Here is a 27,985-nt window from a genome sequence, read left to right as displayed (position 1 = left end):
TTCTTTTCTTTTTTTTTTTGAGATGGAGTCCCGCTTTGTCACTCAGGCTGGAGTACAATGGCACGATCTTGGCTCACTCCAACCTCTACCTCCCAGGTTCAAGTGATTCTCCTGCCTCAGCCTCCTGAGTAGCTGGGAATACAGGCATGTCATGCTTGGCTAATTTTCTGTATTGTTAGTAGAGATGGGGTTTCACTGTGTTAGCCTGGGTGGTCTCAATCTCCTGATCTTGTGATCCGACCACCTTGGCCTCCCAAACTGCTGGGATTAGAGGCGTGAGCCACCGCACCCGACCGTGTGTCCTTTTTCTTGAGAACAGTAACACTGTGCTTGGCCTCTATTGGTGCAAAAGGAAATGGGTTGAAAGCTTTTCACTCCATACGTAACAAATATATTATTGTGGAGGTGATAAATAATATATTAAGGAAGACATCTCAGGTATTTAGAAAAGCCTTACTATTATTGAGGATTTATTATTGGTGCTAAATGGTTATTTAAAAAAAGAAAAAGTTGGAAAAACAACAAAAATGTCAGGATTTCTAGTTCTTTCCTCCACATTCATTTTATTTTTTAAATTTTTAAAATTTTGTGTGTGTGTGTGAGATAGAGTTTCACTATTGTCGCCCAGGCTTGAATGTAATGATACGATCTTGGCTCACTGCAACCTCCACCTCTCAGGTTCAAGCAGTTTTGCCTCAGCCTCCCGAGTAGCTGGGATTACAGGTGCCTGCCACCAGACCCAGTTAATTTTTTGTATTTTTGGTAGATACAGGGTTTCACCATGTTCTCCAGGCTGGTCTCGAACTCCTTACGTCGGGTGATCTGCCCACCTTGGCCTCCCAAAGTGCTGGGATTACAGGCATGATCCATTGCGCCCGGCCCCACATTTATTTTAATTACTAGAAAAAGAAACTCTGTATTACAGAAAAACGATTGGGTGCAAGGTACCTTGAAATCATGACCTACCAAATGCAGCAGAGGCACAGAAAAAGAACAGTTTTAAAAAGCTGAACCCCTTACTGATAAAGAGTTAGAGTTAACATAGTGGTTTACCAATTGGACTAAGATTTTAACCAGTGTATGAAAGCTAATTAAAATGAGGTCATGATATTGAAAATATAGCAAGAGAAGAAGAGGAAAAAAACCTTACAGGAGGTCCTTGAATACCCAACTGTGTTCTGGGGAAGATGCAGTGAGCTCCAGGACATAGATAAGATTATGGCTTAGAGTGAAAGGGAAAGATAAGAATTCTGAGAATAATTTGCATCAGAAAAGCACTTGACAAAAAGATGAGATGGTTCAGAGCACCTAGCACCTTTTCTCCAGCTGAGAATAACAAAGGGAAAAAACTATTATAACAAAGGGTAAAAACTATACTGAGGAAGAGGATCATTCTATTTTGTGTGCTTGGATTCAACAAGGAAAATATTTATGATGAATTGCAATAGTGTAATCACAACTCTCCTCAGTTCAGATTTTGTTATTGAACCAAACTGAGGTCTACTCACCTGACATAATAAGCCTAGTTGTCTATACCATATCTAAACCAAGGCTTGTAGCAAGAGAAGGGAAAGCATGTGTTTGTAGGTACCAAGCAAGGAGAATTAAGCAGATCATACTTAACGTTAACCTGAACTCTCAGATGGCTTATAGGTAAGGATTTTTAAAAGTGAAGACAGCCGTTATGTTAAATGACCAAATCTAAGAATAATTGGCATTTCTGAGGAAGAAGAGAAATCTAAAAGCTTGGAAAACATATTTGAGGGGAATAACTGAGGAGAACTTCCCTGGCCTTGCTAGAGACCTAGAGATCCAAATACAAGAAGCACAAAGAACACCTGGGAAATTCATCACAAAAAGATCACCTAGGCACATTGACATCAGGTGATCCAAAGGTCAGAAGGAAAGAATCCTAAGAACTATGAGACAAAAGCACCAGGTAACCTATGAAGGAAAACCTATCAGATTAACAGCAGATTTTCAGCAGAAAACCTAGAAGCTAGAAAGGAATGAGACCCTATCTTCTACCTCCTCAAACAAAACACTTATCAGCCAAGAATTTTGTATCCAGGGAACTAAGCATCATGTATGAAAGATACAGTCTTTGGGAGAGAGATCCAAGATGGCTGACCACTAGCAGCTCGGGATAGTAGCTCCTAGTGAAAGTGCAGAGAATGAGAGGATGCCACACTTTCAGAAGAATTTTTGTTGCTCACGGACCAGGAGATTCCCAGTGGAGGAGCCCCACGGGTCACTAGCGCGACTCTTATGGCCAGCGCGGCGGTTTTGCTGGTGCCTCAGTGCGGCGGTTCTTGGTGCAGAGTGAGTGGAACTGGGTCCCCTTTTGGCCAATTCCCGGGCAGAAAAGCACCATCAATCTTAACGCCACTGTTTTGGCCAGCACAGTGGATTGCTCAGATTTCGGCGCTGGGAATCAACAAGTTCGACGTCCACTCAGAAACCTAATTTGAAAGTTGGAAATCACAAAGACGACAGGTGGATAAATTTACAATCATGGGAAGTAATTAGCGTAAAAAGGCTGAGAATACCCAAAATCAGAATGCCCCTCCCTCTGCAGATGATCACAGTTCCTCATCAGCCATGGAACAAGCCGTGATGGAGAACGAGTGCATTCCATTAACAGAAGTAGACTTCAGAAGGTGGATGATAAGAAACTTCTGTGAATTAAAAGAAGTTGTTCTAACCCAATGCAAAGAAACTAAGAACTTTGAAAAAAGGTTTGATGAAATGCTAACGAGAATAGACAATTTGGAGAGGAATATACATGAATTAATGGAGCTGAAAAACAACACGAGAACTTCGTGAAGAGTGCACAAGTTTTAACAGTCGAATTGATCAAGCAGGAAAAAGGATATGAGAGTTCGAAGACCAACTTTACGAAATAAAACAAGAAGTCAAGATTAGAGAAAAAAGGATAAAAAAGAATGAGCAAAGTCTCCAAGAAATACGGGACTACGTGAAAAGACCTAATCTACGTTTGATAGGTGTACCTGAATGTGACGAAGAGAATGAATCCAAGTTGGAAAATACTCTTCAGGAGATTATTCAGGAAAACTTTCCCAACCTAGTAAGACAGGACAATATTCAACTCCAGGTAATACAGAGAACACCACAAAGATATTCCTCAAGAAGACCAACCCCAAGGCACATAATCGTCAGATTCACCAGGGTTGAAATGAAGGCGAAAATACTAAGAGCAGCTAGAGAGAAAGGTCAGGTTACCCACAAAGGGAAGCCTATCAGACTTACAGCAGATCTCTCAGCAGAAACCCTACAAGCCAGAAAAGAGTGGGGGCCAATATTCAACATTCTTAAAGAAAAGAACTTTCAACCCAGAATTTCATATCCAGCCAAACTGAGCTTCAAAAGCGAAGGAAAAATAAAATCTTTTGCAAACAAGCAAGCACTTAGAGATTTTACCATCACCAGGCCTGCTTTGCAGAAGCTTCTGAAAGAAGCACTACACATATAAACGAACAACCAGTATCAGCCTTTCCAAAAATATATCCAGCTAGCATCAAATGGCAGTATTAAACTCATATATATTATTAACTGGATAAAAAGCCAAAACCCATCAGTACGCTGTATCCAGACCCATCTCACATGCAACGATACACAAAGACTCAAAGGGACAGAGGAAGATTTACCAACCAACCAGAGAGCAAACATTAAAAAGCAGGAGTTGCAATTCTCACCTCTGATAAAATAGACCTTAAAGCAACAAAGATCAAAAGAGGTAAAGAAGGACATTACATAATGGTAAAAGGATCAATGCAACAAGAAGAGCTAATGATCCTATATATACACACACCCAATACAGGAGCACCCAGATACATAAGACAAGTTCTTAATGACTCATAAAGAGACTTAGCCTCCCACACAATAATAGTGGGAGACTGTAACATCACATTGTCAATATTAGACTGATCAACGAGATAGAAAATTAACAAGGATATCCAGGACTTGAATTCAGACCCGGAACAAGTAAACTTAATAAACATTTATAGAACTCTCCGCTTCAAATACACAAAACATACATTCTTATCAGTACCATATCACACCTATTCCAAAAGTGACTACATAATTGCAAGTAAATCACTCCTCAATAATTGCATAGCATTTCATAGGTTTAAATGAAATATTGGTTGGTTGCTTGTTTGTTATTTTCTTCCCTATTTCTTCCTGTCTCCATTGTTAAGTACAATTATTGGCATAAAAGAGGTTTTCAATTCCCATTTTTAGACTGCATTCTAGCCTGGGCAATAAAGCAATATTCCCGTTCTCTCTCCCTCCTTCTCTTCCTTTTTCTTCTTCTTCTTCATTCTTTTTTTTTCTTTTTTTCTCTCTCTTTATTCCTTTTTCTTTAAAAAAAAAAAAAAAAAGAAAGACACAGTCTTTTTCAGACAAACAAATGCTGAGAGAATTCGCCACTACCAAGCCACCACTAGAAGAACTGCTAAAATGAGTTCTAAATCCTAAAACAAATCCTGGAAACACATCAAAACAGAACCTCTTTAAAACCTAAGTCTCACAGGACCTATAAAACAAAAATACAATTTAAAAAACAAAAAACCAAAGTGCACAAGCAATAAATAACATGATTAATGGAATGGTACCTCATATCTTAGTACCAGCATTGAATGTAAATGGCCTAAATGCTCCACTTAAAAGACACAGAACTGCAGAATGGATAAGAATTCACCAACCATCTGTTGCCTTCAAGAGATTCACCTAACACCTAAGGACTCATGTAAACCTAAGGTAAAGGGGTGGAAAAAGGCATTTCATGCAAATGGATACCAAAAGCAAGCAGGAGTAGGTATTCTTATATCAGAAAAATAAACTTTAAAGCAACAGCAGTAAAAAAGACAAAGAAGGATGTTATAAAATGTTTAAAGGCCTTGTCCAACAGGAAGATATCACAATCCTAAACATTTATGCACCTAATACTGGAGCACCCAAATTTATAAAACAATTACTAATAGACCTAGGAAATGAGATAGACACCAACACAATAATAGTGAGGGACTTCATTACTCCACTGATAGCACTAGAGAGGTCATCAAGAAAGTAAAAAAAAAAAAAAAAAAAAAAGATTTAAACTATACCTTGGAGCAAATGGACTTAACAGATGTATACAGAACATTCCGTCCAACAACTGCAGAATACACATTCTATTCAACAACACTTGGAACTTTCTCCAAGATAGACCATATGATAGGCCACAAAATGAGTCTCAATAAATTTAAGAAAATTGAAATTATATCAAGCACTCTCTTAGACCACAGTGGAATAAAATTGGAAATGAACTCCAAAAGGAACCTTCAAAACCATGCAAATATGTGGAAATTAAATAACCTGCATGACCACTGGGTCAAAAACGAAATCAAGATGGAAATTTAAAAATTCTTTGAACTGAACAACAATAGTGACACAACCTATCAAAACCTCTGGTATACAGCAAAGGCCATGCTAAGAGGAAACTTCATAGCCTTAAATACCTACATCAAAAAGACTAAAAGGGCACAAACTGACATTCTAAGGAACTAGAAAAACAAGAATAAACCAAACCGAACCCAACAGAAGAAAGGAAATAACCAAGATCAGAACAGAACTAAATGATATTGAAACAAACAAAAATACAAAAGATAAATGAAACAAAATAAGGGTGCTTTCCCATCATTCTCAGCAAACTGACACAAGAACACAAAATCAAACACCGCATGTTCTCACTCATAGGTGGGTGTTGAACAATGAGAACACAAGGACACAGGGAGGGGAGCACTACACACTCGGGTCTGTTGAGGGGAAATAGGGGAGGGACAGCGGTGGGTGGGGAGTTGGGGAGAGATACCACGGGGAGAAATGCCAAATATAGGTGAAGGGGAGGAAGGCAGCAAATCACACTGCCACATATGTACCTATGCAACAATCTTGCATGTTCTTCACATATACCCCAAAACCTAAAATGCAATTAAAAAAATAGTGAATGGATAATAAAACTTTTAATAGAGCGTCTAAGAGAGAACACTAGAGTTCAGCAGAGAAGGGACAGAAAACACCTGATGTACAGAGGGAGAAGGAATTGGGGTAGCCAGCCCAGCTAGTATTGTCTGGGAGCCCAGAAATTTTCTCCAGTCGAGGGAAATGGTAAGTTAGAGATTTCCAGTGGTTCACATTCCCACCATGGGCTCCTGTAGTCCTACCCAAAAAGAGTCCCTAGACCTTTGCAGGTCCTGAGCCTAATACACAGAGCTGCCTGGAGCCTCAGACACTACTCCAAAGAGGGAGCTCATGCTGGGTCCCACACTCCCTATCCAAGACCCAAGTAGCTCTAACACAGCAGCACCATTTTGAGATCCCACCTTCTACCAGATTGCATGTTGCCCTGGGGTCCAACATTCCTTGCTTATCTGCGTACCTGGAGCCCCTCTGACATTCCCCCATATCCTACTGGAAGGCTGCAGCAGTGTCGCAAGGTCCCTAGCAGTGTGGTAGGGTACCTAGCATTCTAGTGCACACATTATTATACACCCTAGGGAACAGGTGTCAAAAAAAAAACTGAGTTCTTTGAAAAGATAAATAAAATTGATAGACCATTAAGATTAACCAAGAAAAAAAAGAAAATCCAAATAACCTCAATAAGAAACAAAATGGGAGATATTACACCTGACACCACAGAAATACAAAAAATCATTCAAGGCTACTATGAACACCTTTATGCTCATAAACTAGAAAGCCTGGAAGAGATGGATAAATTCCTGAAAAGATAACAACCCTCCTAGCTTAAATCAGGAAGAATTAGATACCCTGAACAGATCAATAACAAGCAGCAAAATTGAAGTGGTAATTTAAAAATTACCAACAACAACAACTAAGTCCAGAACCAGATGGATTCACAGCAGAATTCTACCAGACATTTGGTACCAATCCTATTGACACTATTCCACAAGACAGAGAAAGAAGGAACTCTTCCCAATTCATTCTATGAAGCCAGCATCACCCTAATACTAAAACCAGGAAAGGACACAACCAAAAAAGAAAACTACAGACTGATATTCCTGATGAACATAGATGTTAAAATTCTTAACAAAATACTAGCTAACAGAATCCAACAACATAACAAAAAGATAATCCACCATGATCAAGTGGGTTTTATCCCAGGGATAGTTCAACACATGCAAGTCAATAAATGTGATACACCATATAAACAGAATTAAAAACAAAAATCACATGATCATCTCAATAGATGCAGAAAAAGCATTCAACAACATCCAGCATCCCTTCATGATTAAAACTCTCAATAAAATTGGCATGCAAAGGACATACCTCAATGTAATAAAAGCCATCTATGACAAACCCACAGCTACCATAATACTGAGTGGGGAAAAGTTGAAAGCATTCCCTCTGAGAACTGAATAAGACAGGGATGCCCACTCTCACCACTCCTCTTCAACATAGTACTGGAAGTCCTAGTTAGAGCAGTCGGATAAAGAAATAAAGGGGATCCAAATTGGTAAAGAGGAAGTCAGATTGTCACTGTTTGTTGATGATATGATTGTTTACCTCAAAAACCCTAAAGACTCCTCCAGAAAGCTCCTAGAACTGATTAAAAAAATTCAGCAAAGTTTCCAAATACAAAATTAATGTACACAAATCAGTAGCTCTTCTATACACCGACAGCAACCAAGTGGAAAATCAAATCAAGAACTCAACCCCTTTTACAATAGCTGCAAAAAAAAAAAAAAAAAAAAGAAGAAGAAGTACTTAGGAATATACCTAGCCAAGGAGGCAAAAGACCTCTACAAGGAAAACTACAAAACACTGCTTAAAGAAATCATAGACCACACAAAGAAATGGAAACACATCCCATGCTCATGGATGGGTAAAATCAATATTATGAAAATGACCTTACTGCCAAAAGCAATCTACAAATTAAATGCAATCACCATCAAAATATCACCATCATTCTTCAGAGAATTAGAAAAAACAGTTATAAAATTCTGTAGAACCAAAAAAGAGCCTGCATAGCCAAAGCAAGACTAAGCAAAAAGAACAAATCTGGAGGCATCACATTACCTGATTTCAAACTATACTATAAGGCCATAGTCACGAAAACAGCATGGTACTGGTATGATAATAGGCACATAGACCAATGGAACAGAATAGAGATCACTTATAAAAAAGTCAACTCAAGATGGATTAAGGACTTAAATCTAAGACCTGAAACTATATAAATTCTCAAAGGTAAGATTAGAAAAACCCTTCTAGACATGGGCTTAGGCAAGGATTTCATGACCAAGAACCCAAAATCAAATGCAATAAAAACAAAGATAAATAGCTGGGACTTAATTAAACTAAAGAACTTTTGCACAGCAAAAGGAACAGTCAGTAAACAGACAACCCACAGAGTGGGAATAAATCTTCACGATCCATACATCTGACAGAGGACTAAAATCCAGAATCTACAATGAATTCAAATCAGCAAGAAAAAAACAATCCCATCAGAGTGGGCTAAGAACATGAATAGACAATTCTCAAAAGAAGATATACACATACAAATGTCCAACAAACATATGAAAAATTGCTCAACATCACTGATGATCAGAGAATGCAAATCAAAACCACAATGCAACACCACCTTACTCCTGCAAGAATGGCCATAATCAAAAAATCAAAAAACAATAGATGTTGGTGTGGATATGGTACTCAGGGAACACTTCTACACTGCTGGTGGGAATGTAAACTAGTACAACCACCATGGAAAATAGTCTGGAGATTCCTTAAAGAACTAAAAGTAGAACTACCATCTGATCCAGCAATCCCACTACTGGGTATCTACCCAGCACAATTTGCAATTGCAAAATTGGGGAACCAACCCCAATGTAAACTAGTGTAACCACCATGAAAAACAATCTGGAGATTTCATAAAGAACTAAAAGTAGAACTGCCATCTGATCCAGCAATCTCACTACTGGGTATCTGCCCAGAGGAAAAAAGTCATTATACGAAAAGATGCCAATCAATGAGTGGATTAAAAAACTGTGGTATATATATATACACAATGGAATACCACTTAGCCATAAAAAGGAATGAATTAATGGCTTTATAGGCAAAATCATAAATTGATACATAGGGGCTATGTATTGTTCTGACCTAAAAGGGCAAGACATCTAGAAGCAGGGGGCCTGCAGGTTATAGGTATATTTAAAGATTTTTTTGATTTCTGACTGGTTAACAAAGTGAAGCTTTATCTAAAAATTTGGGATCCACAGAAAAGAATGTTAGTTCTGGCTCATGGGTGACACCTCCTCCAGGCCCCTGAGAAATGTAGAATGGTCAGAGTTTAGTCTTCAGTTTCCCCTTATCTGAAGTCTATGTGCCAGCAGATCTGTTTGGTGGGGGTCCGGGTTTCTGAGAAAACAACTCAGAGACAGGTTCAGATTTTGTCTTTTTTTTTTTTTAAATAAAAAACAAAACATTTATGATTTTAACCTTTTTGGCTATTGTTTTAAGCTATTTGTTGTCGTTGTTTATTAAGTTGCTCATTTGCTTTTTTTTTTTTTTTTTGAGACACAGTTACACTCTTGTCACCTAGGCTGGAGTGCAATGGCGTGATCTCAGCTCACTGCAACCTCTACCTCCTAGGTTCAAGCAATTCTCCTGCCTCAGCCTGTCGAGTAGCTGGAATTACAGGCACCTGGCACCATGCTTGGCTAATTTTCATATTTTTAGTAGAAACAGGGTTTCACCATGTTGACCGGGGAATCTCGAACTCCTGTCCTCAGATGATCCACCTGCCTTGGCCTCCCAAAGTGCAGGAGTTTACTTAGGTAGGTGCCTGGAATCTTTTAAGGAACCCAAGTTTTTTTTTTTTTTTTTTTGATTTTTGTGTTTGAGAAGATCCCATAGGCCCCTACAAAGGGTCCCTGTTCTGTCTCAATTTGTCTGGTTTCTTAAACCCAGAACTACAGTGGAACTCCAGAGGAAATATAACACCTTTATAACCTTGATTTGTAAAGAAAACATAGAACTAGGAGAATAGATCTGAGAAACAAACAAGGGGAGCTTTGTGATTGCCACAGCCAATGACCCTGAACAAGTTTCTGGGCTGCGGGGCAGGGAGATATCGCACAGGCAGAGCCCAGCAGACTCCTTGAGTCGAGGAGACTGAGTCTCTTTGCAGAGCTTCTGAGGAGACCAAAGCTGCCCAGAGTTCATGAAAGAGTTCCAGAGGGGAGGAAGCTGCACAGAGGGGACTGTGGAGGGTGCCATGAACATTCAGCCAAGTACTAATGAGCAAGCATTAAGGAAACTACCTACACATGGTCCACTGTGGATGAACCTCAAAATAATTATGCTGAATGAAAGAAGACAGATTTTTTTTTAAAAAGTACATAACTGTATACCTCCATTTATATAAGATTTTACAAACAGCAACTAACCCATAGTGCCACAAAGCTGTTGGAGGGTGACAGGAAGGGAGGGGCATGAGGGAAAGACCGCACTGGAATACAAACTTGGGAGTGATGGCTATGTTCACTATCTTGATTAAGGAGATGATTCACAGACTTTTACCTATGTCAAAACTTACTACATTGTATGCTTTAAGTACATGTAGTTTATTTTGTCAGTTATACTCCAATAAAACTCTTTTTTTAAGACCGCATTTAAAAATAATAAATGTTGAACATTCCTAATCCAAAATCTGAAATGCTTCAAAATATTAATTAAGGAAATGCTCATTGGAGTAATTTGGATTTCAGATCTTCATATTAGGGATGCTCAACTGGTATGTCTTCTTCAAATATTCAAAAAAAATGTGAAATTTGAAACAATTCTGGTCCCAAGCATGTTAGATAAGGGACACTCATCCTGTACAAATAAAACACAGCTGGCTGGGGGTGGTGGCTCACACCTGTAATCCCAGCACTTTGGGAGGCCAAGGTGGGTGGATCACTTGAGGTCTGGAGTTGAAGACCAGCCTGGCCAACATGGTGAAACCCTATCTCTACTGAAAATAAAAAAAAATTAGCCAGGCGTGGTGGCACGTGTCTGTAGTCCCAGCTACTCAGGAGGTTGAGGCCAGAGAATTGCTTGAACCCAGGAAGCAGAGGCTGCAGTGAGTTGAGATCATTCCACTGTATTCCACCCTGGGCGACAGAGTGAGACTTCATTTCAAACAAAACTAAACAAAACACACAGAGTACCCTCCCTCTCAGGGTTGTTCTGAGAAAATGAATGGAGGGGAGCAAGCCCAGATAATCTCTTTGCAACTCTTTCCCAATTCAGACTATCTTTACCAAGATGCTTGGTGTTCTAAGGTGTTTTTCAGTTTTATAGATATGTTGCTAGGATCTATGTGGTCAATTACTGCTCTTGATACAACTTTATGCAATTTTTTGTTTTAGGACTCATGAATCAAGCAAGCAAACATGAAAAATGGATTAAGGCTAATGCTCCAAAAGGGACTGTAAGTTTTAGAAGGCAAAGCTGGTTTCAGTCCCTGAAACTGCAGGACTAAGACTGATTTGAGGTTGTAGTTATGATTTTTAACAATGATTTGCATATCTGTGACTACAAAAATGTAAATACCACTGTTCATATACATGTTGAACAAATTGAGAATGAATACTGGTGAACTGTTATGGTAAGCTTTTTCAGAATTTGTACTTGGCTATTGTATTCGTTTTCTACTGATCTGTAACAAATTACAATAAATTTAGCAGCATAAAATAATATTCATTTACAGCTCACAGTTCCATAAGCCAAGAGCCCAGTATGGCTAGATTCTCTGCTCAGGGAATCACAAGTCTGGAATCAAGATTTTGGCCAGACTGAGTTCTCATCTGGAGTCTCTGGGAAGAAATCTACTTCCAAGTTCATTCAGATTATTGGGAAAATCCAGTTCCTTGTGATTGGATGACTGAGGCCTCCATTTTCTTGCTGGCTGTCAGCCAGCAATCACTCTAAGCTTCTAGAGGCCGCCCACATGTCTTCTCATGTTGCCCTTCCATCTTTAAGCCTGCAGTGATGAACTGAGTACTTCTCATGCTTTGAATATCTGACTTCTGCAACCAGCTGGAAGAATATATACTTTTAAAGGGCTCACTTGATTAGGTCAGGCCCACCCAAGATAACCTTTGTTTTGTCATATAATGTAACATTCATGGGAGTGATGGCCTATCACATTCAGTTTCCACTCCCACTCAAGGGAAGGAGATTATACAAAGGCATTTGTCATAGGGGGGTGCAATTAGCTTAAAATGTTTTATAATGTAGCTCTCACATGACAGGTTTTCTACTTAGTACCTCTTATGCCATCAATGTAAATTTAAGCTGTGAATAAAAAACATATGTGAAGCATTTGCTACTGATTCTTAATATCTTTTGTGTAATTTAAGATATAGTTCATTAGGAGGAAAGAAACAGCTATTTTATAGCCTGATATATGAAAATTGATTTTTATAATGGTATACTGTATAAAGATATTTTATGAATTCCATTTCTTTCAAACGTCTCTATTCCTGGAACATTTAAATTATATAATACTGGCTGGGCACAGTGGCTCATGCCTATAATCCCAGCATTTTGGAAGACCAAGGCATGTAGATCATCGAGGTCAGGAGTTTGAGACCAGCTTGGCCAACATGGTGAAACTCCATCTCTACTAGAAATACAAAAAAAAAAAAAAAAATTAGCAGAGCATGGTGGCTCATCCCGATAATCCCAACTATTCAGGAGGCTGAGGCAGGAGAATCACTTGAACCTGGGAGGTGGAGGTTGCAGTGAGGCGAGATCATGCCACTGCACTCCCACCTGGGTGACAGAGTGAGACTCTGTCTCAAAATAATTAATTAATTAATTAATTAAAATAAATAAATAAGTTATATAATACTGACTAGACCTATCTCTTAGTGATGTAGTTTGGATATCTGTCCCCCAAAATCTCATGCTGAAATGTAATCCCCAATGTTGGAGTGGGGCCTGGGCGTGAGTGATTGGATCATGCAGGCAGATTTCTCATTGTTACTACCACCTTCTTGGTTCTGTCCTCGTGATAGTTCTTGCACGATCTGTTTAAAAGTGTGGGCATCTTCCCATCTCTCTCTTGTTCCTGCTCTTGCCATGTGATGTGACTGCTCCACTTTGCCTTCTGCCATGAGTAAAAGCTCCCTGAGGCCTCCCTAGAAGCCAAGCAGATCCCTGTGCATAGTTGCACAGCCTACGGAACCAATTAAACCCCGTGAGTCAATTAAACCTCTTTTCTTTATAAATCACCCAGTCTCAGATATTCCTTTATAGCAAAACAAGAATGGCCTAAATCACTTGGATTATATTTTTTATTATGAAAACAAGTCTCTTTTTTTTTGTTGTTGAGACAGGATCTTGCTTTATCACTTAGGCTGGAGTGCAGTGGCACAATCTTGGCTCACTGCAACTTCTGCCTCCCAGGTTCAAGATTCTTGTGCCTCAACCACCAGAGTAGCTAGCATTACAGGCACATGCCACCATGCCCAGCTAATTTTTGTATTTTTACTAGAGCTATCTCTAGTAAAAATGTCACCATGTTGGCTAGGCGGGTCTTGAATTCCTGGCCTCAAATGCCTGCCTCAGCCTCCCAAATGCAACGATAACAGATGTAAGCCAGTATGTTGGGCTAGGAGAAGTCCATTCTTAAACACTAATTTTTAACAAACCTTTCCAAATATGATTTATGATGATCTTTTCCTTTTGTTCAGATGAGGTCTTACTCTGTTGCCCAGGCTGGAGTGCAGTGGCATGATCAAGCTCACTGAAGCCTTGAGCTTCTTGTCTTAGGCATCCTCCTGCCTCAGCCTCCTGAGTAGCTGGGATTATAGACAGGTACCATCACACCTGGTCTAATTTTTAAATTTTTTGTAGAGATGGGTCTTACTATGTTCATCAGGTCTCAAACTCCTGGCTTTAAGCTGTCCTTCTGCCTTGGCCTCCCAAAGTACTGAGATTATAGACAGGAACCACTGTGCCCAGCCTCCTTTTCATTAATATTCCATGTTTTTTAGAGTTCTGTTTTTAACTTCTTATTTATGAAACAAAAGTTGGCTTTATAGGCTATCTCAATGTCTCCTTTTAGTTCACCCTTCATTAAATCAGAATGAATATAAATTTGACAGATACTTAAATACTTGGTATGGTTGTGGTATGTTATACTAAGTAGAGGAAACTGTGAGGCATTGAGGTAATTTTTATCATCTTTTTCACCTTCATGCAATTATATAAACATTTTCATGACTAAAAATAAATTAGCCAACCACAGCCAGGAAAGTCATAAGCATAACAGCAGTCAACAATGGAATTGTACATATTTGGATCACATTGTTAAGTCCCAGACAAAAAGAAAAAGCTGCCATATTTTACTCTCTTGGACACAGACCTATGAATATGAAATGCTTAAGGGCTAAAGACCTAACTAATATCTTTGATATTTTGAGGACTTTGCACTGAGAACTTAAAAGATTTCTCTACCTGTAAACTTTACTTCTTGGTCTTCTTTCATAGCTCCCTTTTTCTACTCCTTTTCTTCATGTACATAGCTATAAAATTTGTCTCCCCAGGATGAATGAATGTGTCTTCTGTTCTTGTTTAAAAGAGGATGTTATTCAAAGAGCTTTGGAGCAAGCTCTAAATATAAAGCAACCTGCTAGATTTCTGGAGAACACAAAAGGGTATGTTTCTTACCGTGGTCTCCCCAGTGCAGTTGTCATTCCTGTAGAAAGCAATTGCCTCTTTTATAAGTTCCTCCAGTTGTGTACATGAGGCACTTAGGGATCAGATTTTTGAAATCAACTCTAATGCAGCCACCAGAAATTTCCAAATTTAGGTTAAAATCATACTCTTAGGTCATCCTATGTCTCTTGGCTATGGTCCTAAAACTTCCCACTGAAATGACTCTGTTACCTGTGTGTCCACTCCCAGGAAACTTTCCACAGCTAAGTAATACTACCTTATTTCGAAAACTACAAATCAACCTCAGTGGGGGATAATTGCTAAATGCATTTAGCTAATACAAGGTAACCTCTAATAATACTTTGTACAGTCTTTTCAAAACTTTTCAAAATAACAATGCTTTATCTTAAGTTTTTAATCCTTATTTGAAACTTGTGGGATACAAAAAGATAATTAAATCCATGTGAGAGATAACTAATTGAGGAAACAGAAAGGTTAAGACTGATCTGCTATTACTGACACAGCTTGTTTGTGGCAGTCAAAACAGAGTTGTGCTTTCTCCTGGACTGTGTCAACATCAATGTTATATAATATCAACTAATAGTAAAAACCCACAGATTAAAGCTTAGTAAAATTTAATATGTAGATATGCAATTAATAACCCTTACTAGCATAAAATTGAGGGAGCTCAATTTTATCTTTTTTTGGCATAGCATAGTTTTAAGAATTCCTCCATGGTGCAAATTTGATTAAAGAGATATCTTTCTGAGACATTGCAGGGACATTCTTTCTATTCAGATATTCTTGTTTCTATTTAATTTGCCCCTGACTGCTAAGTCAAATGTTGAGATAAGTCCAGAGTTACCTGGTGGCATTTAGTTCTCTTTTGTTGTTAAATGTCTGGAAACCACAGGAAAGCCCCATTCCTTTGAAAATATTAATATATATCTGTATTCTTTATCAAGCTTTATAAAACATCACAGGTCCTTCCAGTTGTTGCCCTTGTTCAAACTCTTTGACATAATGGTCATCTCCATCTTTTTCCTTTCTAAAGAAAAATTTCTTAATTTCTTGTCAAAAAAGTCTCATCTCTCAGGGTTGTTTCATATAACTATAACTTTAGATTTTATAATCTCATCAAAACTATTGGTTTGATTAAATTTAGGCAGAAATTTTATGTAGTCAGTACTTGATTTGGCTTCTTTTTAAAATCATGATTATTTAGACAGAAGAACTACTGATGTATTTGGAAACATTTGTAGTTGGAATAAGAATCAGAAGATGGTTTGTTGCTTGTTTACATTGTTATTGAGATTCAGCTAGTACACATACTTGCAACAAATGGAGAAAACTTGCCGAGTTGTAGATTTTTTGTTCTTCCTGCTTGAGGCTGAAAGTCACGCTGCTTCCTCTTCACTGCTGTATGTTGACTTTTCCACTGTTAATTCTAAGTGTTCTTTAGATGATGTTATGTTGTCAGGCTGTGTAAGAGGGTTTCCTTCCCTATCATAGCCAAACCAATGTGGAGGGTCATTAGAGTTGTATTCCTGCTGCTGAACTTTAGATGGCATTCTTTCAGCTGCATTCCTGTACTAACAATGCTTAGCATTAGCTAGCTGCAGAAGTAATCCCTAGTGCAAAATTTTCAAACTCAACCAAATTTGGAGTTAAAGAACTCACTGTCACAATTTGAACTCACATCAGAGCTCTCTTGCCTTGCTGAGAGGATACACTTTTTTGTAAGTGTACAAAAAAGCAGGGTCCCAAAGCCTCAGTAGCTCTGATTCAGCCAGCTCAGAAATTAACGGATACAGGGAATGGGTAAAGAAACTACACATGGCCATGTAAGAGGAACACTGAGGCCTCTATTTACAGTGCTTTGAGTAAGCCCCTTTTTTGGTATTTCTAGTTTCTCTGATGAGAGAGTAACCTAACCAGCCTACCTGTGAGGGCTGACCATGCACCAGGCCGGGAGCTCTTAATCCAGAGTTCACAGATCCCTTATGACTACATTGGATGAACTTCAGTGAGGTCCATGAACTCCCTGAAAGTTCATGCAGTTTTGTCTGCAATACACATTTTTTTGAGGTTTGTGACTCAGGTGTCCATGACCAAAATGATTGAAAAATACTGTTACAGTCTTTCTTAGGAGGAAATAAGGAAGTAAAGAAGGCATCAGAAGAAAAAAAAAAGTATATCTAACTTGAAAACAAAGCCATTTTGAGGACAGCAGGAATAACTTCCTTGCCTAGAAAGTTAGTTTGAATCATGAGATTAGTACTAAAAAGGAGATGAGTAATTGACCACTTCTGTAGAATTAGAAATGAGTAACTATGATTAGTTACTCTTTTCTGTAGAATTAGAAATGAGTAACATGAAGGCATGACCTTCCCCACTCTTGCTGTATGTTACTTTGAGTTATTAATTGCAAAAGTCTGGAAACAGAGTCATTGATATGGAACTGGCTTTACCATACACTTGGAATTAAGTTTGTGCCGAATGGCAATATGAGTTCAGGTAAGGCAAAGAAATGTGAAGAAAAAATCCAACAACATAGAGATACCAGTTTAAAATTCTGTTTCAATTAAATCAAACTTTAGATGTATTAAAATAATTGTAACCAAAGTCAACAGGGAGATAGCCAAAGCATTGCTAATTTTTCCTCTAAGCACATTGCTTTTTAGCTTATATATTTGCTCTCACACAAAACTTCTACAAATGTAAAGAACAAATTGAATAAAAGCAATTATCATATCCTAATTTCTAGTTTAGAGCCACCAATCCTTATGGACTAAAACTTGGCAAACAAGTTTATTCTTTTCAAAGAAATATTTATTCTCAGTTTCAAAAATGGTAAGTTTATTGTCAAAGATAATGTTTTGCATTCTGTTAATTTTTTAAATATTTTCTTAAGGTACTGTCCTGCATTTTAAACCTCTTCTATAATCTTTATATATCCTCCAAGTAGAACATTATTATGCCAAAGTAATGGGTTTATATCTTTTGCTTTTAACATATTCTCCTAATGATATTTCTCCCTTTTCAATTCTTTATAGGTGAGATTATCATATCTTTTTATGATGGGACAGAATTGAAATGAGCTGTACATTGACTGTCCTACAAGAACAGCACAGTTAGAGGCAACAATGTTCTTGACCTATAGGGAAAAGAAATGCTTGTTTTAGGGAGTAAAAGATTTACAAATCCTAGTTCACCAAGTTATATCTTACCTTTAATGTCAGAAAAGCAACAGTTTTGAGAGTTCTAGATAATTGGTAAGAGGATAAGTACTCCTAATGCTAAGTCTGGGAATGTGCAAATACTGAGTCCTATGGCTGCTCAGTCAGCTACAAGCCAGGGTACATTACATGGTAATTGTAATATAAAACAATTATCAAGTAGTGGGGATTTGAGAAAATAACAAGAAAAAGAATGGTAAGAACGTTGACTCCTTAATATAAGAAAAGAAAAATAGGGAGTGAACAGGGCGACTACTTATTTAATGCAGTATAATGGGACAGCATTGAAATGAGCTGCATGTTGAACCCCAGCCATGGGTGAAGTGTCCAGTGGTATATGTATTTCTGCTCTCCAGTCCACCTATAGACAGCTTTAGTGAAACCAAACATCAGCGGGTCCCCTGACTACTGGAAGTGATGCTTACTGACTAGAGATGAGCAAAGGATCAGATCTCAGACCCGTGCTCCTTCCAGACTCAAGTTCTGGGAGGTTAAGGCTTCTTCCACCTGGTGTGTCTCTAGGGCCTGTTTTAGTCTTAAGTGCTTTCACAGCAAGGGTGGTCCTAGGGAAAAACAGAAAATATGAATCTGTCCTGGAGCAAATCTAGGATTATTTTTAGAGAGCTATGAATACTAGTGTATACTATTCCCTATTCCACTTCTTCCCTGACCTTCAGGAAATCCTTAGCCATGACTAGCTGTCTTTACCACCTTTGGCATCCTCACATGAACTACGGACCTTGCCAAGAGAAGAGATCGGCAAGTGACTGCCGGAAGGTTTTTCTGAGTTCTTTATCATAGCATTCTATGTAGCTGTGTGTTTGCACACATGCATCTTTTTTTAAAAAAATTTATATTCAGGGTGTACATGTGCAGGTTTGTTATGTGGGTATATTACATAATGCTTGGGTTTTGGCTTCTATTGAACCCATCAGCCAAACAGTGAACATAATGCCCATTAGGTACTTTTTTAACCCTTGCCATCCTCCCTGCCTCCTCACTTTTAGAGTTCCCAGTATTTACTGTTTCCATCTTTATGTCCAAGTGGTTAGCTCCCACTTAAAAGTGAGAACATGTGGTATTTGGTTTTCTGTTCCTGCATTAATTCACTTAGGATAATGGCCTCCAGCTGCATCCATGTTGCTGCAAAGGACATGATTTCATTTTTTATGACTATGTAGGATTCCATGGTCTGAATGTTTCACATTTTCTTTATCCAATCCACCTCTGACAGGCACTTAGGTTGATCCCAGGACTTTGCTATTGTTAATGGTGCTGCAATAAACATACAAGTGCAGCTGTCTTTTTGATAGAATTATTTCTTTTCCTTTGGGTAGATATCCAGTAGTGGGATTACTGGGTCAAATGCTAATTCTATTTTCAGTTCTTTGAGAAATTTTTATACTGCTTTCCATTTTGGCTGACCCAGTTTACATTCCTGCCACAGTGTATAAGCATTCCCTTTTTTCCATGTCCTCACCAGCATCTGTTATTTTTTGACTTTTCAATAATAGCCATTCCCAGCTACTTAGGAGGGTGAGGCAGGGGAATCACTTGAACCTGGGAGGTGAAGGTTGCAGTGAGCTGAGATCGTGCCATTGCACTCTAGTCTGACAGAGCGAGACTCAGTCTCAAAAAAAACACAAACAAAAAAAAAACATTCTGATTGGTGTGAGATGATACCTCACTGTGATTTTAATTTTGCATTTCTCTGATGATTAGCAATGTTGAGCATGTTTTCATATGTTTGTTGGCCACTTGTATGTCTTCTTTTGAGAAGTGTCCGTTCATGTCTTTTGCCCACTTTTTAATGGGGTTGTTTGGTTTTTGCTTATTGATTTATTTAAGTTCCTTATAGATTCTGGATATTAGACCTTTGTCAGATGCAAATTTGCGAATTTTTTCTACCATATGTTTACTCTGTTAATGGTTTCTTTTGCTGTGCAGAAGCTCTTACACATGTATTTTGAATGTTATCAAGAAAGTTAAAAATAATGAAATGAAGGCAGAAATAAAGATGTTCTTTGAAACCAAAGAGAATGAAGACACAACATACCAGAATCTCTGGGACACATTTAAAGCAGTGTCTAGAAGGAAATTCATAGCAATAAATGCCCAAATGAGGAGCAAGGAAGGTCTAAAATCGACACCCTATCATCAAAATTGAAAGAGTTAGAGGAGCAAGATCAAAAAAACTCAAAAGCTAGCAGAAGACAAGAAATAACTAAGATCAGAGCAGAACTGAAGGAGATAGAGACACAAAAAACCCTTCAAAAAAATCAATAAATCCAGGAGCTGGTTTTTTGGTAAGTCAACAAAATAGATCGCTAGCCAGACTAATAAAAAAGAAAAGAGAGAAGAATCAAATAGATGCAATAAAAAACAATAAAGGGGACATCACCACCGATTCTACAGAAATACAAACTACCATCAGAGATTACTACATATAACTCTATGTACACAAACCAGTAAATCTGGAAGAAATGGAAAAATTCCTGGATTTACTGGAGGGTTTAGTCTTGCACCCTCCCAGGACTAAACCAGGAAGAAGTTGAATCCCTGAATAGACCAATAAAAAAGTCTGAAGTTGAGGCAGCAATTAATAGCCTACCAACTAAAAAATGCATAGGTCCAGATGGGTTTACAGCCAAATTCTACCAGACATATAAAGAGGAGCTGGTACCATTCCTTCTGAAACTATTCCAAACAATACAAAAAGAGGGAATCCTTCCCAACTTATTTTATGAGACTGACATCATCCTAATACCAAAACTAGGCAGAGACACAACTAAAAAAGAAAACTTCCGGCCAAAATCCATGATGAACATCAACGCAAAAATCTTCAATAAAATACTGGCAAACAGAAAGCAACAGTACATCAAAAAGTATATTTATCATGATCAAGTAGGCTTCATCCTGGGGATGCAAGGCTGGTTCAACATACACAAGTCTATAAATGTAATTCATCACATAAACAGAACCAAAGACCAAAGCCACATGATTATCTCAATAGATGCAGAAAAGGCCTTTGACAAAATTCAACAGCTCTTTATGCTAAAAACCCTCAATAAACTAGGTATCAATGGTACGTATCATGAAATAATAAAAGCTATTTACGACAAACCCACAGCCAATATCATACTGAACGGGCAAAAACTGGAAGCATTCCCTAAGAAATCTGGCACAAGACAAGGATGCCCTCTCTCATCACTCCTATTCAATATAGTATTGGAAGTTCTAGGCAGAGCAATCAGGCAAGAAAAAGAAATAAGGGATATTCAATTAGGAAAAGAGGAAGCCAAATTGTCTCTATTTGCAGATGACATGATTGTATATTTAGAAGACCCCACCATTTCAGCCCAAAATCCCCTGAAACTGATAAGCAACTTCAGCAAAGTCTCATGATATAAAATCAATGCACAGAAATCACAAGCATTTCTATACACCAATAACATACAGAGACCTAAATCAAAAGTGAACTCTCATTCACAATTGCTACAAAGAGAATAAAATACCTAGGAATACAACTAACAAAGGATGTAAAGGATCTTTTCAAGGAGAACTACAAACCACTGCTCAATGAAATCAGAGAGGACACAAACAGATGGAAAAACATTCCATACTCATGGTTGGGAAGAATCAACATCGTGAAAATGGCCATACTGCCCAAAGTAATTTATAGATTTAACCCTATCCCCATCAAGCTACCAATGACCTTCTTCACAGAACTGGAAAAAGCCACTTCAAACTTCATATGGAACCAAAAGAGAGACTGCATACCCAAAACAATCCTAAGCAAAAAGAAAAAAGCTGGAGGCATCATGCTGCCTGACTTCAAACTATACTACAAGGCCACAGTAATCAAAACAGCATGGTACTGGTACCAAAACAGAGACATATACCAATGGAATAGAACAGAGGCCTGAGAATAAATACCACACATCTACAATCATCTGATCTTTGACAAACCTGACAAAAATAAGCAATGGGGAAAGGATTCTCTGTTTAATAAATGGTGTTGGGAAAACTGGCTAGCCATGGGCAGAAAGCAGAAACTAGACCCCTTCCTTATACCTTAGACTAAAATTAACTCCAGATGAATTAAAGATCTAAATGTAAGACCTAACATCATAAAAACCCTAGAAGAAAACCTAGGCAAAACCATTCAGGACATAGGTATAGGCAAGGACTTCATGGCTAAAACACCAAAAGCATTGGCAACAAAAGTCAAAATAGACCAATGGATCTAATTAAACTCCAGAGCTTCTGTACAGCAAAGGAAACAATCATTAGAGCAAACTGGCAACCAACAGAATGGGAAAAATTTTTTGCAATCTACTCATCTGACAAAGGGCTACTATCCAGAATCTACAAAGAACTAAAGCAGATTTACAAGAAAAAAAAAACCCATTCAAAAGGGGGTGAAGGATATGAACAGACACTTTACAAAAGAAGACATATATGAGGCCAAAAAACATGAAAAAATGCTCATCATCATGGGTCATTAGAGAAATGCAAATTAAAACTACATTGAGATACCATTTCACACCAGTTAGAATGGCGATCATTAAAAAATCTGGAGACAGATGCTGGAGAGGATGTGGAGAAATAGGAACACTTTTACACTGTTGGTGGGAGTGTAAATTAGTTCAACCATTGTGGAATACAGTGTGGCACTTCCTCAAGGACCTAGAAATAGAAATACCATTTGACCAGCAATCCTATTACTGGGTATATACCCAAAGGATTATAAATTGTTCTATTATAAAGACACATGCACACATAGGTTCATTGCGGCACTGTTTATAATAGCAAAGACCTGGAACCAACCCAAATGTCCATCGATAGACTAGGTAAAGAAAATGTGGCACATATACATCATGGAATACTATGCAGCCATAAAAAATGATGTTTGTGTCCTTCATAGCGATGTGGATGAATCTGGAAACCATCATTCTCAGCAAACTGACACAAGAACAGAAAACCAAACACTGCATGTCATCACTCAAAGGTGAGTGCTGAACAATGAGAACACGTGGACACAGGGAGGGGAGCATCACATACTGCAGTCAGTGGAGGGGTCTATGGGAGGGACAGCAGTGGGTGGGGAGGGATAATGAGGGGAGAAGTACCAGATATAGGTGATGGGGGTGATGAAGGCAGCAAACCACTTTGCCATGTATGTGCCTTTGCAACAATCCTTCATGATCTGCACATGTACTCCAGAACCTAAAGTACAATAATAAATAAATAAGAAAAAAATGTAGAAACTATATTTCTGCCAGAAACATCTCTCTCTCTCCTGCCCTTCCCCTTTCTCTCTTAATAGCTTGATGCTATAGTATGATCAGCACATAGGAGCTAGGAAATATTGAAAATAAAGTGCATTCTTAGGAACCACTGTGTGTTCTAAATTCCATAGAGCATATTTGGAATCCTTTGACTGCATTCCATCCTGTTTTGGCCTACTTGACTGTGAGATCTTGTATGAAATGATTTGGGAATTCAACCAGTCTGCTGCAATGGTTAGTCATCATTACTCATTTAACCTGGAGAGAGAGGTTTCTTTGGATCAGTATAGAACAGTGATTTTCAAACCTGATATGTCACAGTCGTAATGTATCATATTAGGTGGTTAATAATAACACTGTACTGAAGTTTGTTAGTGACTTTTGTTTTTTATAAATTAAAAGAGATTTCAGGTTAGCTCTGTAGTAACATTATGTGCCCTTGCTCACCTTTCCTTCTAATCTCTTGAGTAGGAAAAAAAAAAGGGAATGTTGGAGCCACCACCACAGACTGCTCGTAATCCACAGCCTCTCTTATTGTGCATCAGATGGGCACAACACAGCATGTGTCTACCCTTACCAATCACGTCCCTTGAATGTCAGAGCTTTTAAAAAGCTTGAGAATGTAATCTAAAGGCAAAGAGCAGCACAGTATGATTAAGACCTAGGTACAAAGTATGGATCTCCTTATTTGTGTAACTGTGGGCACCTTATTTAACCTGTTTAAACCAGTTTCCTTATTCATTTTTATGATAAAGGGTATTTGTGAGGATTATATATGTAAAATAGGATTTATCACAGTATGTGGCAAATAATAATTGTTAAATAACATTATTTGTTCATACCGATAATAAAAGTCAACAGCTCCAGATCAAAAGGGTTTGAACCTTTCCATGAGCTGGAGAGTACTCTGATAAGAGTTTTATTTTTTTAGCAACACAGATCTCCTAGAATGCCTGAGCAGTAGGAACTGCCTGAGTTGACCCTTCTAGCAACTGCTAAAGAAGGCCTTTAAGGAATCTTCATACTGTTATTTGGGGCTCTGAAGGCCACTAAGACTTTCTCTATGATTTCTCTAGAATGGAAGTTTTTTGGCTCCAGACACAAAAATATTAGAAAGGTCCCTTTACTTTTTAAAAAAAATTATTTCCAATTTTTATTTTAGGTTCAGGAGTACATGTACAAGATATACAGTTTGTTACATAGGTAAACGTGGGCCATGGTGGTTTGCTGCACAATCATTCCATCACCCAGGTATTAAGCCCAGTATCCACTAGTTATTCTTCCTGATTCTCTCCCTCCTCTTACCATCCACCCTCTGACAGGCCCCAGTGTGTGTTGTTCCCACCCATATGTCTATGCACTGTCATCATTTAGTTCCCACTTATAAGTGAGTACATGTAGTATTTGGTTTTCTGTCTTGGGTTAGCCTTTTTGCTAACTATACAATTAGTGATTCTTCAGGTTCTCTGTGGTTCAGGCCCTCCTGGGTTGTGGAGGCCATTGTGAAGGTCTTTCTTCCTCTCTCCTACTCCTTTTACCCTGTTGCCTTTCCCCACAGAGGGCCATAAGTTGAATGGCTAGCTGTCACAACTGCTTCAGATACAAACAACTAGATTTTTTTTGTCATGTTTTCTGATCATAGTTGTTACTTATTCCTCCTTGAAATAAAGGAGTCTTTATCTTGCATCCACATGGCACTTCTGGGGTCGCTTCCTGGAAACCCTTCTGACTCAGGTTGGTTAGAATGCCAGCTGTATCTTCTGCTGAAAACTCTCCTTCAAAAGAGCTAGAGCCAATTTGCTCATTGACTAAAAGTTTGCTGCTCCTCTGGTTCAAAAAGGGTGAGCTGAGCAGACTTCTTTGATTTCCAAAGCTGGTGCAGTAGTTTCAGAGTCATTGAGTATAAGGGAATTTATATATAAAACAGTCTCCTCTGATGGCTGTAATTGGATTTTAAGGGCTGCATCATACATTGTTTTCATGGTCAAAATGGAATCAAGCATGTGGAGTGCATTGCTTTGTGATTCAAAGTCATTGAGCTTCTTCCCAAGCCAGAAAAATCTCCTTCATCCCACCTGCCAAAGATTCTGTTTCACCCAGACAAGACAAAGCCTCTGCAGTTGAAGGAGCCACACTGGCCCTGGTTAGAGACTGAGCATAGGTAAGGGATTAGAGATCATCAAGGGCTTGAGTTTTGAAGGGTCTATATACACTCTGCATTTCCAACTCTACCAAAGGATCTAAATGCAAAACAAAGCTGCTCTGTAGGAGAGCTCCTAGAGCTGATCCCAAACAGCTGCATGCAGCTAGGCCTTACCACTTCTCTAATCAAAAATTTTGAGGCTAGGGCATTTCAGGAACCCCCTAACTGACAAGTAGCACCCTCTCCTAGATGTTGGACACATAAAGATAGATGTTTCTGGAGCATTACTAGTCTAAACACTGGGACTCCCAAAGCCACTCTGCAGTGAAGACTGCCTCCATTGCTAGACTAAGATGGAATCAAGGGATTCTAGGCTTCTTTCTTGATAGAGCTAAGCAAGGGTGGAGCTTTGAGGGAGACTAAAAGGTGGTGGTGTGGCCTCTTTAGACAATGAGGTGCACACACCAAACCAGCCCCTTTCTAACCATTAGGACCAAGTCTCTGCCTGCTTCTTGTGCATAGGGATAGCCAAGCTTGATTGTAGAAGACAAAATAGGCCTTTTGGCTGTCATGGCTTAGACAATGGAATTTTTCATAGCTATAGCTGGTTAATTAGAGTTCTTCATTGGGGTTTTGGGACACAGCCCAGCTAGTAATCAAGTCTTACTATGCTTTGTTTTTTGTTTTTTGTTTTTTTCATATATATTTTTTAAATCTAGGGACCTAGCAAGAAAACTGAGCAGTTAAAGGCAAGATGTGGATGTTACTGGATATCCTGGGTCTTCTTGACCAGTCACTATATTAATCATACTTCAACATCCCATGTGTTGCTATAACAGAATACTACAGACTGGGTAATTTATAAAGAAATTTATTTCTCATAGTTATAGAGGCTGGAAGTCCAATATCAGGTGCCAGCAATGGCAGGGGCCTTCTTGTTATATCATTTCATGGCAGGAGAGAAGGGGCCCTAACTCATCCTTTTGTCAGGAACCCACTCCCACGATAACTAACTCACTTCCACGATAATGGCATTCATCTCCTAATCAACTCTTAAAGGTCACACCTCTCAACAATGTTGCACTGAGGATTAATTTTCAACACATTCAAACCATAGCATCACACCATGATTAGGTTCAAAGAGACACTTGCCAGAAAGTTTCCATTCATTCCAGAATCTTATTAGAAGTTCAGTAATATCAGTTCTTATAAACAGTGATTGGTAAAATACAATCAAAAGATTAGAAGCTAAGCTCCTTTGAGTAACACATTATTCATTCACTGACATCTTGCCCAAAGTTGGCTGTTAATAATCTAATGAGTTTGGCAGAGACTCCTAGGACCCAATTTCATGGTATGTTCTTTCAATGAGGTTAATAGTATTCATATCAGAGTTATCTCTAGACCTATCAGGAAAAGTTGAGTTTCCACCCCTCCTCAAAAATTTTCAAGGACCTACCCCCTTCTCTCTGATCCAGCTCCAGCTGGCTGCCCTTCTTCTGTAGGCGTGGGCCCAGTGGGAATGGCTATTTTACAAGTAATTTTTCTTTCTTTTTTCCATTTCATTTTAACACATACTTCTTTGGATAAGAAACCATTTTCTTCCTCAGGCCTCAAGTAACCAGGGGCTCATGGTTTAGCTCACACCACAGCTACCTAATTAAGAAAGTTCCTCTGTGAAACCTACATGCCTGGGCCACATTGTGCACTTTATACTTTGATAATATTAATTCTTAGTATTTTTCACACCTGCACGATAGAATCTTACCTTCCATGTCAGGGAAAGGTCAAGGATTCTTATTTTAAGGATTTCATATGTTATTTCATCAGGTCAGTTAAAATACTTGCATATTTTTGCCCTCAGTCAAGAGGCAAAAACTTATGAGCTGGTTTAATCAGATTATTCTCTTAATCCCCTACGGGAGGTTAACTGAATGGACTGTATTTTGAGAAATTAACAGAGGAAGAGCTAGAGTTAAAGCTTTGGACACCTGCTTGGTCAAGGAAGAGAAGATGCTTAAAGTCAAAGGCCTACTGGAAAAGGGATAGGAAACCACAAAGGCCACTTTAGAACAACTCACAATGTTTGCTTCAATTAGGCAAAAAATAAAGTGAAATGAAACTTCCTAACACTGAAAGCCACTATGTATTATGACCATCATAGCCATATACTATGTTTCTGAGAAAGCAGTCTCAAAGTTTATCATAGTCAGGTACATACTTACTTGGAAATATTTGTGCAGTATTGCATCTTAAGGATCCGGAGTTGTTTGCAGCCTATCTGAAGGTCCTCAAGGATTTGGTCAGTAAGTAAGACACAACCAGAGATATCCAAAATGTGCAGGTAGTGGCATTTTGCTGATAACATCTCCATCGCTGAGTCAGTAATCTGAACACAGAGCCAAAGTAAGTACTGGTTATTCAAACACTATCTCAGGGAAGAACAGTGCCTTAGTCACTCTGGGCTACTATAATAAACTACCACAGACTGTGTGGCTTAAACATCAAACATGTATTTCTCACAGTTCTAGAGGCTGGGAAGTCTAAGATCAAGATAAAGATAGAGGTACCTTCAATTGGTG

General features: G+C 38.5%; 3 protein-coding genes across 6 annotated transcripts in view; 1 reads left to right on the top strand and 2 right to left on the bottom strand.

Moving 5' to 3' along the window:
- The window catches only part of FAM185A (family with sequence similarity 185 member A), a 57,848-nt gene extending 45,459 nt beyond the window's left edge, over positions 1-12,389 (top strand). For all 4 annotated transcript variants that reach the window (XM_064374820.1, XM_021673043.2, XM_064374817.1 and 1 more), the window contains one exon: positions 11,433-12,389. In XM_064374820.1, the coding sequence (XP_064230890.1) occupies positions 11,433-11,545 (113 nt within the window). In that variant the 3' untranslated portion in view covers positions 11,546-12,389. The remainder of the gene's footprint in view (positions 1-11,432) is intronic.
- Positions 1-27,689, bottom strand: part of CCDC146 (coiled-coil domain containing 146) — a 249,745-nt gene extending 222,056 nt beyond the window's left edge. The window contains exon 1 of the mRNA XM_064374780.1: positions 27,629-27,689. The gene's annotated coding sequence lies outside the window, so the exon portion shown is untranslated. The remainder of the gene's footprint in view (positions 1-27,628) is intronic.
- The window catches only part of FBXL13 (F-box and leucine rich repeat protein 13), a 221,782-nt gene that overhangs the window by 2,690 nt on the left and 191,107 nt on the right, over positions 1-27,985 (bottom strand). Inside the window, exons 16-17 of the mRNA XM_064383138.1 lie at positions 27,629-27,792; positions 16,063-16,317 (exon numbers count right to left, since the gene is read on the bottom strand). Coding sequence (XP_064239208.1) covers positions 16,128-16,317; positions 27,629-27,792 — 354 coding nt within the window. The 3' untranslated portion in view covers positions 16,063-16,127. The remainder of the gene's footprint in view (positions 1-16,062; positions 16,318-27,628; positions 27,793-27,985) is intronic.

Source organism: Aotus nancymaae, unplaced genomic scaffold (genome assembly GCF_030222135.1).
Source record: "Aotus nancymaae isolate 86718 unplaced genomic scaffold, 86718_ANA_hifiasm-v0.15.2.pri h1tg000002l, whole genome shotgun sequence".
Taxonomy (NCBI): domain Eukaryota; kingdom Metazoa; phylum Chordata; class Mammalia; order Primates; family Aotidae; genus Aotus; species Aotus nancymaae.
Note: the sequence above shows the minus strand (reverse complement) of the source record. Positions and strands in the feature narration are given on the sequence as shown.